Raw genomic sequence first — 13,791 nt, 5'->3', positions numbered from 1 at the left:
AGTGGACTGACTGAATCGCATTGTTTCAGGTGGTATACAACGCGTTCTGTTTTTGAAGGGGAGCAGGTTAGCCCATATCTTTGCACATGTGTCATTAGTGGTTACTGCCATTTGTAGGCGCTCGTCTATTTCAGCATCATTGCTGCGGCCATGCTAAGCAGTGATGTAGTCGACATAGAATAAGTTGCGTCACCACTGCAAAGAATGTGAAATCTGTGTTGCTAAATTTGACAGTACTTGAGTAATCGGAAAAGGAAAGAGCAGACAGGAAAGGGAGCTTGTGGAATCCTATCAAATTAGGATGCAATTCAGTGACAAGTGCATTAGTGCGCCGTCACTATTACTCACCTATACAGGTTAGATTGTTAAGCAACGGTGTGCGCATATAGGTAGTAAGCGACAAAACTGAAGTTTTGCGTGCCTATGACTCAGCATCCTAGCAATATATGTTAAATTGACACTTAATGATCTTCTTTTAAGCATTTCATATGCATGTCACTGGTTCCTTGGCCGACTGTTTCTTCGGGCCTCAGTTGTTAGTCCAGCATTGTCCCGTGTACTTCTTTCCTTGTGTTTTGTGTCTTTTCACTAGTTCAATACGCTAGATTCACACCAACTAGCCCAAATGGTCACCATGTTAGAGCATCCATGGACCAGCAAAGAGGCACAGTTCAAAACACAAATGGCGTTTAGTGGTTTGAGCCTTGAATCAGTTAGCGCCACGGCAGGTGCAAGTGCTTTTAATTGAATCCCAAAAATCGAACTAGATGAGGCATCCAAAATTTTGGCTGTTGTTACACATCGCAGTCTATAGAAAAGGTGGCGATGCCGCAAGGAACGTGTATCAGAATTTTTGGAATTCAAAAAATCAGTTGGCGACTGCACTTCAAACTAGGCACCAAAGTTGAAATCCAGACAACGTTCACGTGATCCTAGGAAAACTGAGAAGAGTAGTTTGACCATTGTAAAAAAAAATGCAAAACCATAGCCTTCAACTGACACACTTCATATATTAAAATTATACAAAAACCAAGAGGCACAAATATAATGACAACCCTATCCTACCTGTCCATCAGAATAAATCATGAAAATAATATTCATGGAATTAAATGCGAGATCAAGTAGCCTGTTTACCCAAAAGTAGCACGGCCGCAGTTGTAACACAAAGGTGGACTTTGCAGACACAATAAGAGGCAGAACGTAAGATTGCAATTAGTGTTGACAAGCCAAAAGGAAACAACAAAATAAATTCCAAAATGAGGAACGATGCATACTAATTTAAAAAAAAAAAGGACACTGCTTCCAAAACTGGCTTTCACATGTCCTTGCTGTTGCAAGAGAGCTGACTAAACATTATGGAGATAAGCACAGAGTCCTGCCATGCCATTACTGCACCGACTCAGAGCTTTAGAGGCCTTGTCAAAAAAAAAAAAAATGGGACTCAACTGCACTACAAGATATGCCTTCCAAATGCTAGTGACCTTGTTGGTTACCTTAGTTACATATTTGTGCAACGCTGCAAAAGTGGCTAATTGGTTTTCCATAATAATCTACTAGTGCCCTGCATTCAATACAAAGCTGACATCAAAGGACAAGGACACGATACAAGCAACAAGCGCGAACATTTAACTATTTATTCGTTTGGTGCTCAGCTTATATATGCACATAACAAAGAATGAATGCAGAAAGGTTACCTGTATTGCTTGTTATTTGCATAGTGTGCCTGTCCTTTGGTATCGAAGTGTTGTGTTAAATACGCTGTGCAAGCACTTTAAATTATTTAAAAAAATACTTGTGGCTTGAAGGTCCTGCTGGCCATTAATACGTCACTTTAACTTTGTTCTTTTTCTGTCCTGGTTGATGAAATTTGGGGTCGACCTAGACGGCACACCAGCGAGTAAACCTGGTCCAGTGTATACACAGGACATTCCATTATAATGATGGAGCTGAGGGAACTTTCACACTTCTATTATTAAAAAGACGGAAAAAAAGAAACCTTGCTATATTTCAGAGTAAACTGTGCATATGATATTCTCCTCTTCCATTAAAACAAGCTCTGTGTGGAATGCGTCTCTACACACGACTAGTTCCAGCAATAACATTTTTGTCTCTCAACAGAGCAAAAAGTAATTTCCCTGCTTTTTTTTCCCGTAAGATCTCTTCGCAATTTCAGTCTTTTCCTAAAAGAGGAACTGTATTGTTTTATCTCATGTTATCTATTTCACTGTACAACCTGTCACCCTACAGCAATGTAGAGCGCACTGTAAATAAAATTAATATTTTAGGGACACGTAAACATTTGAAATTTCAAATACAAATCAAATATATTTGTCATTCAATTCTTATGTGTATTCAAAAATGTGATATTCGCAATTTCTAAATTTTGAAAATTGCTGAATACACTGTCCACTGTCGAAATCAGCACCACAGTTTCCTACACTGCATGCTTCACTGCAATGCTCAAGCACGTGGGCTGCGCAGTGAAGCATCCTCACAACGCGAAGGGGCCATTTTGCAAAGAAGGCCTTCCTGACAGAGTGGACAAAGTGAAGCACATGGGCAAACCAGGCAAAAAATGTCACTTCCGTTTTATCTTAAATCAAATGCAAACATCCATCGTACAAGTGTTATTCAGAGAAAATTATGTTGATGCAAACAGTTTTCGGCAGATATTTTTTAGTCTTATCCGATAATTTGAACTTGTTTCAGTTATTTCAGACATTTTTTAATTAACGAGCACTTACTATGCTCACCAGCAATATGATATCTCCACCTGTATAATGCAGGTCCTTCCTGTACAAATAACTGGTATACAAAATCCCGTATAAAATTCATACTGGAGTTTTAGATTTTATTTGTGGATACCATGTGAATACTGAAACAAGACAAACCATGTTTGCTAATTTTAATTTTCCATTTTTCTTTTTCATTGATTACATATCCGATATTTAAAGGCACTTTTTCCCCATAATCGCATTCAAAAATTTCAATATTCACACATTCCTAATAAATAACAAATAAAACACGGGGAAAAGGCGTAATTTGTTTGCTGAATGTTAGATTGCCTTTAATTCGTGCAACAGGTGTCCGGCTGCTTTGGCAACCTCTGAGAATCACTGAACTCGGTACCACACCAGCTGCGAAGCCTCTGTTTGCTGTCCTGACCATAGGAAAAATTGCCCCTCTTGCGAGGGAAGGAGGAACCATCACCGGCGCCTCTTGCGTGGAGGTTCTTGGCTGCTCTTCTGGCTCGCACTGTCGTCTGCACAGGCAAAAAAGGTCGAGCCCAGTTGATGCCACTTCGATACGGCACAAGTTCCAAAAATGAGAACAAAAAAAAACCCAAGAAACCCCACAGCTATTTATGCATATATTTTTTAAAAACAGTTTTGCAGTTTTGGCATAGCAACACAGCTTGTGATGGCAATGCAAGCCTGCCAAACTGTATATAAGTTCAAGAGAAGTATCAGACCTAATCATTCATTAAATGTTGGTACAGTAAAACCTCGTTAAAACGCACCCATTAACAGCAGTTTCGTTTTAAAAGTAGTAAAGTCAAGTCCCCGACTCTGCGCCTATTCAATATAATGCATTTCGCATCCGTATAAACCATACCAGCTCATCGCAGACGTATCGGTTAGCACGTACCATTTTCATTTTTCGTCGTACAATTCACGGCGGTAGAACCGCCTCACAAAAGACTGTTTGACTAGCATTGTGACAAAGCTCCACAAACGCGACCGATGCGAGAGCAAGCTACATAGCCAATGACAAATCGGAGCCAAGTTTACCAAATGCAGCTGTGATGATAATACAACTAGCGCCATCTTGCGGCGAGCACGCCAATTTAAGCCGTAAACTAACTGTGGCCTCCGAGCGCCGTGCCGCCAGAGCCGATCACGGAGTCATCCACATACTCTGTCCTCCCCCTAGCGGGCCCTATTTTGGACCATTCCGAGCGACCACCCACCACCCCTTCTTGCTCCGTGCCCCTTGAACGCCTAGGCCTTGGTTCGCTTTCTTTCGCACGTGTGACGAGGTGACTGAGCGGCGTACGCAGCAAGTTCTCCATCCATCTGCATCATGCCAAGTTTGGACTGAAACATCGGGTGCTTAGTATAAACGGCAAGGTGGAGGTTGTCCGTGCTATCGAGAGAGGGGCCAAAAAATCTGTGCTGACACGTGAGAGAGACTTGCCACTAACTACTGTAGGTGACATTTGGAACGCCAGAGAAAAGCTACTCGGCAGTGCTGCCGCAACTGCAACTGCAAAGAGATGTCGAGTATGAGGATCAAGATTTCCGGAAGTGGAGGAGGTGCTGGTGCGATGGCTGAAAACAGCTCGGTCGAAAAACCTACCAGTTAGCAGACCTCTCCTCGTTGAGAAAGCCCTGGTTCTCACCTCGCATGTCAACCATAACAACTTCGTGTGCAGCAATGGCTGGCTAGCCAGATTCAAAGCAAGGCACGGTATAAGCACGTAGACCGTAGCTGGAGAAGACGCCGCGGCTAGCACTGAAGGCGCACAAGATTGGAGGAATGGCCAGATTGGACAAATTTACGACATATTTAACCTTGATGAGTCAGAAATTTTCTTCACGCTGTTACCGAATAGAATGCTAGCGTTCAAGGAAGAACCGTGCACCGGCGGCAAGCATGCCAAGGACCGCATTTCAATTGCATTCGCATGCAATATGTCTGGAAGCGAGAAGTTGCCACTTCTCGTCATTGGCAACTCAGCCAAGCCAAGGTGCTTTAAAGGCATCCCACTGCCATCAGGAGTCCTTTATAAGAATAACACCAAGGCATGGATGACTGGGAAGCTTTTTGAAGAGTATGTGCGCTTCATTGACTGCCGTTTCGAGGTGAAAGGAAGAAATGCTGTTGTTATCCTTGACAACGCATCGGCACACATTGCGGTGGATGGCCTCAAGGTGCTGAAGCTGGTGTTTTTGCCACCAAACACCACAGCGATTGCCCAGCCTTGAACCAGGGCATCATTAGAGCTGTCAAGCAGCTCTACAGGAAGAACCTATTGCGCAGAACACTGCTTGCACTGGAATATGGCGAGGTGTACACCACTGACCTGCTGGGTGCGATTCACCTGCTCAAAAACTCATGGCGGCAAATCGAGTCTGCTACATGGCAGAACTTTTAAGCACGTAAAAGTTTGGAGTGAGAGACCTATGACCCCTTTCCTAGACCTGTGACCCTTGATGAGAGACCTATGATCCCTTTCCCAAAAATTTCACCCCAAAGAGCCGAGCACCAGGCCGGGGGAAAGCTTGTACCCATTGAAAAGCCAGTGGGTACCCGGCGGCACAAGGGATCGAACCTGGTACCCCCCGAACACAAGGCGGATGCTCTACCAACGACGCTCCTCCCAGATTGTCATCTAGTTCCATTACGCGTGTTGCTTACGCAGCATTTCTTGAAAAGTTGCATGCGAATAGCTGATCTTGTCCATGGCACCGCACACTCTTTTATGAAACGCCAAACCGCTAATCTGTCACCGAGAGAGCGGCCATGTTACCATTCACTTAGGCGAAAATCCCGTTTTCTGGAAAGCCACTGTAAACTGCCTCCACATGCCATTATTCATTGCTAAAGAGGCATTTTATACTCTCATAGGTCTAACTAATGCGTGCACATGAAGATAAATACACTTAGGATGGACAAAAAGAAGTGCCGGCAAGTGCAGGATGACGATACTATAGTGTTCTAGAAATAAGATGTGTGCCGTCTTCAGCACACAGCAATGGGAGCGAGGCAGTCGCCGGAGCGATGAAAAGCGTAGATGGTGTAGTCAGTCGCAGGAGGGGCATCTGTTTCTGTGGCTTGCGTTCTGAATTGATTCCATTGCATAGCGTTCTCTGTAGTACTATGGTGCATTGTTGAGTGAAGAGAGATGATTGGTCAAGTAGGAAAACACGTGTCTGCAGAAAGTGCAGTCACATTTCCAGCCTGTCTTGTTTGGCTTTCAACAGGCCCCTCTCTCCAACTGAATGATCTTTTTGTTCTTTTTTTCTTGCTCATTACTCACTCTTTCTGCCGTCTTTCCCATTCGAGCACTTCCCTTCTCGTCGAAAAAGCACGGGCAGCGGCTTTTATCGACGGTGTCCCGGATAGGGACCCGACCAGCATTCCCTTAATTGAAGCCAATATCAATAAATGTTTCCATCATCATCCTCATCATACGGATACACTCTCTCTGCACGGTGGGGGGAATCACGTTCTGCCCCTGCGGTTCACAGCCACTGCTCTCAGTCTTTTTCCCACGCCTTTAAGGCTGTACGAACCTTGGTGCATTTTGTGTGCTGATGTTGTTCAAAAAGTAATACGATGAGGATGGCGGAAAGCATGTCGAGCAAGCGAGATGGCATGTGCTTCATGCCAAGTTGCTCATAAAAAATTTTCTTCAGTTCAAGGAAGAATAATGCAAATAGCATGCGTGGACTTGCCATGTTTTTGCAAGGTGAAGAGATTCCCATGGTTAGATGCCATTGTGAAGTTCAAAGTCATCATGCGATTATATTTTTATTTGGAATCACTAAATGAAGAACAGAGCTTTAAAGCAGAGCAGATGATGCCCCTGAAGCTGAGGAGGTGCAAATAATCATGTTTGAAAGCTCTATTTAACGAATCTGCTAGTGCTTTGTGTTTTCAACTTTAGCAGCTTAATTCATTCACATGGTTGCAGTTCAGGGACATTTTCATATAGCTCTGTAGTGTCTTTATATGTTGGTACCGTTTACTTGAACTATATATTTATATTCACTTAAGTCGTGAATTGTTTATTTTGTTGGTTTTGAGGTTGTCCGCTGAGTAATTTTGCGCATTTGTATAAGCTCGTGCTGATCTAGTTCGTTTTGTATTGAACTGCCTGCTCATATGCAACCACCCACATTACATGTGCCGCTAACTAAGTACGCTAGCCTAGCCTAAAACACCCTCCATTACGTTTCCAGTCCGCGCGAGTGTCGATGGAGAGTATAGCCCACATAAACCGGCACATCGGATAATAACAATTTATGTGATTATAAAAATATATTAGACGTTCGTCACTGGACATCCTGTTAACATTCGAGAAATAAAGTATCCAATACACTCATTTAATTTCTTACAGTTGTTTGTCACTTCATCGGCATTCTGTATCTTACAATGGCTGTATGTGTCGCCATAAGCTGACAAAAGGGTTGCGACCGCTTGCATCAGCTCAGCTTGCGTCGGCTGCGCTGCTGCAGGTGAGTCATCATCGTCGTCACTCTCAGAATCCACAAGCACTTCGCGAATAATTTCTGCATCTGTGAGCCCAGCGCACAGTTCCAACTCATGGTCTACGTCTGTGAACTCTGCAAACAAGACGGCTGATGGAATTTCGACACCAGCAGTGCGAAGGTCGTGAATGAGCTGCTCATTGCCTGACAGCTGCTCGACGACGCTCTCTTCGTCTAAGACAGCAGACTCGTCATTCAGCAAAAAGCAATTGCGCAGTGTTGTGGGTGCCACAGACTTCCACGCATCGGCGCGCATACTAAGTGCTCCAAGCAAATCGACAGAGTATGTTTTCCACTTTCGAGGCACACCACCACACGCGAAAGCAAGCGTGACCTATAGTAGACCTTGAAGTTTCGAATCACACCATGGTCCATCGGCTGCAGGACCCTTGTTGTGTTCAGTGGCAAAAACTCGACACGCACAGCCTTCAAGTTGTGAATGTGCCCGTGTGCAGCGCAGTTGTCAACGAACAACAAAACTCGACAGCCTTCTTGGTCAAACTTACGATCCAGTTTTCTCACATAGCTTTCAAAAAGCTGCTGCATTATTCGCGCCTTCTTGTTAGCCTCATACAATACAGGCAGGGTCTTTACGCCTTTGAAGCACCTTGGGGCTTTCGACTTGCCGATGACGAGCATCGGTAGTTTTTCTGTCCCCAACATGTTGCTGCCGACCAAAATTGTAATCCACTCCTTACTATGTTTTTCACCATGGCAGGGGTCACCAGCAAAGGCAAGGGTCTTCTCCAGCATAAGCTTAAAAAAAATTCCGATCTCGTCGCAGTTGAACTTGTCGTTCGGCGAGTACTCTTGTAAGAGCGACTGCAGCTTCTCAGAGCGGTAGTCACGACAACACTCAGATCAACAGCTGCACTTTTGCCGCACAGTTTTTTAAAACTGAGGTCCAAATGCTTCTTGAAATTTCGTAGCCAGCCGTCACTGACCTTAAAACTTTCAATGTTCATTTGAAGCGCCATCGTCTCAGCTTTTTGTTTGAGGAGGCCAACGGAGACAGCAACATTGCTGGCCACTTTTGACTTGAACCATACAAGAAGGGCCTCCTCGAGCTTTGGGTAGGTGCCTTTGCTTACATTCTTGTGATGACACCCAATCGACTTCTCTGCCACCTCCAAAATCTTCTGCTTGTTCTTTATGTAGTCCGAAATAGTTTGTCACAAAATCTGAAACTCTTTCGCGACGTCTGGCTGTGATCGGCCACCTTCCACGAGCTTCACAATAGCCGCTTTCTTCGCCATCGACATGGTGAGGTACTTGCCTTGCTTCATCGGTGCCTTCGAGGCCGACGATAACATCGATGATTGCTTCTCCATTATGAACCACTGGATCACAACACCGACTCCATTGAGTGCCCTCTCGCTGCCGCATTGCATGCAAAAAAAAAAGCTCCTTATAAAATCCGGGAACAGCTTCAGAACTGAAGCCGATTCAATTAAATGCGAGCCACAGTAGCGACAGAACACAGCACCGGCATAATTTATGTCCCTAGCCTAGCCTAAAACACCCTCCATTACGTTTTCAGTCCACGCAAGTGTTGATGGAGAGTGTAGCCCACATAAACAGGCTACTCGCTATGCTCCGCAACGCACGTGAAAGGCACAGCAAACACAGAGGAACAGGCAGTCGAAGCGATCAAGCTAATAGAAAAACAAAAAGCACTCCAGCAGCGACATTGTTCCGGAAGCGGAAGCTGCTAGGCAAATAATATAGCCTCAATCCAGCGTCAGTTTAGCTGAGGAGTGGCACGCAAAGCCGGCATCGGTTTCGAGGCTATAGAAGGAAAAATAAACAAACAAGATGGCGGCGACGCCACTTAAAATGTGTGGCAGTTGGCCCGGCTGACGCTTGGAATGTCTGAAAAATCGAATAGCCCTCCCTAGAGTGTCCGAAATTTTGAGCCGCGTAATACACTGACTTTAGAAGGTATGTTCTGGTGCGGGAAAAAGTCCGAATAATCAAGCGAAAAATTGGGTGTCCGAAAAATCGGTTGTCGACAGTGAAGTTTGTTTACAGTGGTAATTTTTGCCCTTATCAAGCTTATCTTCTCATTTGTAATATTCCACTGTATATTCGCATTTCTATATATATGTTTCAGAACTTCTGCTTTTTATGAGCGCTCTCTCTTGCAACTATAATTTCGGTGCAAATACTCACAATACAAGACCGGTGACAGCTGTTCCTGTGAAATAAACTGGAAGAACACATGTACAAAAAATAAACAAATGTCTTGGATGACAAGATTCAATAAAGTATTTGCCGTCAAAGTGTTCATTTTATAGCCTTTACGTTTTCATATCAGCTACATGCACTGCTTTGCTGGTTTCGAAACGATATATTTCTAAGGCTCGGTTAATATTTTCTGTAGTTATTAAATAGACAGATTCACAGAAGCATTGATATTAGTTATTTCTGTCGCAATTTTTGGCACATATATATGTGTTCGATATATGTGTTCTTTTATAATAAAATGAATATTTTACTTGTCTTGACAGTGCGTAGAATTCAAGATTTTGTTTGCAGCACCTAATACATAATGGCTATTGGCAATGAAAGTGCTGGTATTAATCAGATATTTGATCCCTCGACCAATTCTAAATGGAGGAAGCCGCGCTGCAACATGAGCCCCCCTCCCCCGCAAACAAAGTTTCTAGCTACGCCACTGCTGTGTACATGTGTATCAATAATTCTCCACCAGAAGGCTGCAGCCTTCCTTTCTCCCAACAGCAGCTACAGAGACATCAGGGTTTCCATATTATTCTTCACTCTTCCACACCTTAACAACACAAGAGGTGCAGCCTCGGGTCCCTCAAACTACCTGTCACTTGTATCTCGCCTTCAAGTACCAAATCCGCATTCATGATTTTTTTTATGTCTCAGAGCCTGCCATCAAGAGCTCTTGACAACAGTCTATCACTTATTCATAATTTCTCACTTTCTAAAGTACCGATAAAAACACATTTCCAACCAGCTTCTTTTTGTCAGCCGACGGACTGAAAAACGTAAAATTGAAAAGCCCCACCGGTAAATAGCGCCGGCTTTGTGCGCATCTCTACGTGATTATTCCTCCTCCTCCTGATACTGCTTCTCCTGCTCCGTGTGCACATGTGGCCATGCCTGGCATGCGCTCTTGCACGGGCGGGCTGCGCAGGCTCCGCAGTCAGCCATGCACTGCACGGCCGTGGCTGCACGGAGGCTTTGTCAATTCTCTCCACTCCGTCCCAAAGTCAACGTTGGTGTCGCGGAGAAAACTCCAGCCTGGGTTCCCAACAGCTCTTGCTCAAAAAATAATACACGAGGTGAGCTGGGTGCACTGATTGCCACCAAGTGGTTGCTTGCAAGATCTCGATGCCAATAGCTTTCTTGTGTTGGTAGCAGGATCAGCAGAGAGCGTTGGCAAAGGGTCGGTTTCATGCGGAAATGGTGGCGGGCGAGAGGAAACGTACGTGAAGACGCGGGCGCCTCCTCGCCCGACGACAGCCTGACTGCACACATGCTCTCCCCTAGCCTGGCGATGGTGGTTCCGGCAACCTCACCCCCTCTCCCTGCCCCTCTTGGAGATGTGCCGTAGGAGCCATGGCACAGGCAGAGGCTGCTGCTGCAGTCGTGCCATCCCTGCAGCGCAGTCCGCGAGATGTTTCACCACTTCTGCAACTTCGAGCTATGGGTCTTTACTCTAAATGTTGACACTTTTAATTCGGCTTCCTTTATATTACTAAATTCTTAATCTGTATTTCTGCTCTGCACTGTCATTTCGAGTTTTCACGCAAAAACCGATACCACAAAATCCTGAATATAACGAAAAATCGCGGAAATTTTACTATTTCGTTACAGGCAAATTTAATGTAATGCGACCCTATTTTTTTCTCAACACGCGTGAGAAAATCATATAGAAAGTGAAGTTTAATGCCACCTGGAAGACATGCATATGTTCCCCTTTTCTTTCTACAAATTCCCCAGAGTGAAGCCAGATTCTAACCAGAAAGCGCCGACTATGGAAAACATGTTGACATCAGTCTTTGCATGCAAGGCCTTACAAACAGTATGATATGAATTTGTGCCACTGGGTTAAGAAGAGATGAAGTGCCATGGGCACCGCTTTTTGTACACGTGAAGTTACATCAAGAAGAGGCAAGAAAAAGTTATTTATAACTGCGGACTACAATTAGGCCAAAATAAGGGTACTACAGAGACTGCAATAAAGAAATAAATAATGGCGCAATGTCTAAGAGCAGCCAGGACAATGTTACAGAGTCAAGTTAAAGAGAGGACAATTTTTTTCTAGTTGACAGCAGCGGGGAAAATATTTAAAAAAGGAAGATATAAGAATGAAGTTTGCTGCCTATTGTTCACATTAAACTGCAAGTCAGCAGTGAGTTCCAACTACAGTCAAATCACAATATAACGACTCCCACGACACCGCAATAAATAGTTATTTTGAAATATCATTGTAATGTAGAAATCTGCAATTATAAGCCAGTGATGGAACCTAGGTATGAAAATGACGCACCTTGGCAGCAGGCACGTGTGTAGACAAGCAAAATCTCAAATGAAAATGTTGCACTAACTGCAAAGCTGATTTATTTGAAGGAATCAATTGTTTCCTTCTACCACGTGCAGCACACACGACCGCGCACTACATTACACCACTGCAGCACATACATCTTCCACTTTGCGCAACACCTCATCGAGTGCGTGAATGCATCGCGCAATGAAAGTACGGACTTTGTTCATGTGCAAAAAAACATCAGAGTTCGATATGACCTCATCTTCACTGCTTCGTGAAGGTTGAAAATCTTGTCTCAGGCTTTCAAAATGATCACAGCAGTCGATAGGGTAATGCTAGCTGTCTACAGAGGCCAATTCGCTTTTTACGCCTGCATCGATTTCTCGCATTAGAACCTGCATTCCTATCTTCCAGGCACATTGCTGGCTGCAGTCATCGTCCCATCTCGCACGAACTTCGCAATATTATAATCCGCGACAAAAAAAAAAAAACCTACCACACACGCGAGTGGCACGAACAACTGACCAGCAAATGACACACAACACAGGAAGATAATAGGCAGGCAGCAAGGCCTGCTGGCTACTGCATGCACAGCTTTGTGGTGGCACTAGGCACTGGCACTAGATATGCTGATGATGATAGCTGCAGCCCACGGACACACGCAGTAACGGCGATTTCTCTTTCACACGACAGTTGCAAGCTGCGGTGCTGTTAATTTTAGCCGAATTCGTAATACTGATGCTTCTAGAGTATAGGCAAGCGTCATGTTTGTAAACAAAGGTGGCACTGCAATCGGCAGCGACAAGGGGTGTAGGCAAAAACGCAGCGTGCCAACACTGCGCCAAGCGATGCCGCCTTCGAAACCAGTTCGCGCGTGCAAATATTCTGAAGCGTAAGCTTTGCTAGTGCGTAGAAATAGTCTGGTCTATGTCTGGAGAGTAGTTCAGCACTTTACTAGCCGATTACTGCTGGAATTACCTGGCGAAGAGCACTGCATTGGCTTCCTTGTCCGTGGCCTCAACAGCGCGCGGCTACGGTGGGCGACTGTAGCAACGTTGGACTGTAGTGACTGATTAAATTAAATGAAAACGAGAAATCACAATGTATAAGAAAAACTAATATATTTTGAACACTGTCTACTTCCGGGCCTCTTGTTAGCGCATGCAAGGACAATGATATAAATGGCTGAAAGTGCGTTTTTCATATGACGACTATTTTGATGGGTAGCTTTCTGGTGGTCCAAGCACCTTCACTCTAAAGAACAATATTACCGGCAACTATACTGAACTAGAAATCATATTTTTAGCTCCCAGTATACCAGCAAATTAAGTCATAGAATTTCACTGAATAAGAAGAAATCAATATTCTAGTTCTTTGTAACATTCACCTAGAGGGCCCGCTGCCAACTTGCTTTATCCTGCTCGATAAAAAGACGTGCGACGTCTGTTTAATATAGTTGAATATCGCACAGACGTAGTTAGGGTCATTCACAGGTCAATATATACATGGAGGCTCGCAAGAATGCTGTTTTTTTTTTTTTTGCTATGAGCGCAAATGCAATGTTCTCCACGATGTCCTCGATCACTTGCAGCGCTATTTGTGTGATCTGCTGAGCATTTTTTAATATATTAGGGAAATTTTTATTCAAATGCGCATCATCTTATTCTGCTTATTTTTCATCCTCATAGTTAATTCCACTTTAGGACATTAAACTTAATGTACCGTATATACCACAATTAAATATCTTGCTCAATCAGAGCTGGTTGCACGTGGTTAATTCGTTCATTATGATCCTAACGATCATCGAAAATAAAATTTAATACTCTGAGAAATAGTGCTGCTTGACTTCGCCCGGATCCTAACAATGATCACTTGATTTCTAGGACCGTTGATGAAGTGCGTGTCACTCGTTGAGATTCGGGAAAGTGAAAACAGAGAAAAGCTACTTCGCAACTATTGGCCTGTTTCGGCAATATCGCACTGAAGTGACCG

The 13,791-nt window shown here is 44.1% G+C and overlaps 1 protein-coding gene across 2 annotated transcripts in view; it reads right to left on the bottom strand.

Moving 5' to 3' along the window:
• Nucleotides 1-2,890: 2,890 nt before the first annotated feature.
• The window catches only part of Rrp47 (Ribosomal RNA processing 47), a 36,406-nt gene continuing 25,505 nt past the window's right edge, over nucleotides 2,891-13,791 (bottom strand). Inside the window, exons 5-6 of one of the 2 annotated variants that reach the window (XR_014707539.1) lie at nucleotides 10,739-10,907; nucleotides 2,891-3,262 (exon numbers count right to left, since the gene is read on the bottom strand). Coding sequence is in view for 1 of the 2 variants with exons in the window: in XM_084603792.1 (XP_084459918.1) it covers nucleotides 3,207-3,262 (56 nt within the window). In the remaining variant the exon portion in view is untranslated. The remainder of the gene's footprint in view (nucleotides 3,263-10,738; nucleotides 10,908-13,791) is intronic. The other variant, XM_084603792.1, reaches the window with a different exon arrangement.

This window comes from Amblyomma maculatum, chromosome 5 (assembly GCF_055883805.1).
Source record: "Amblyomma maculatum isolate TAMU_Amacu chromosome 5, ASM5588380v1, whole genome shotgun sequence".
Lineage (NCBI taxonomy): Eukaryota > Metazoa > Arthropoda > Arachnida > Ixodida > Ixodidae > Amblyomma > Amblyomma maculatum.
The sequence above is the reverse complement of the archived record's forward strand: the minus strand, read 5'-3'. Positions and strand labels throughout refer to the sequence as shown.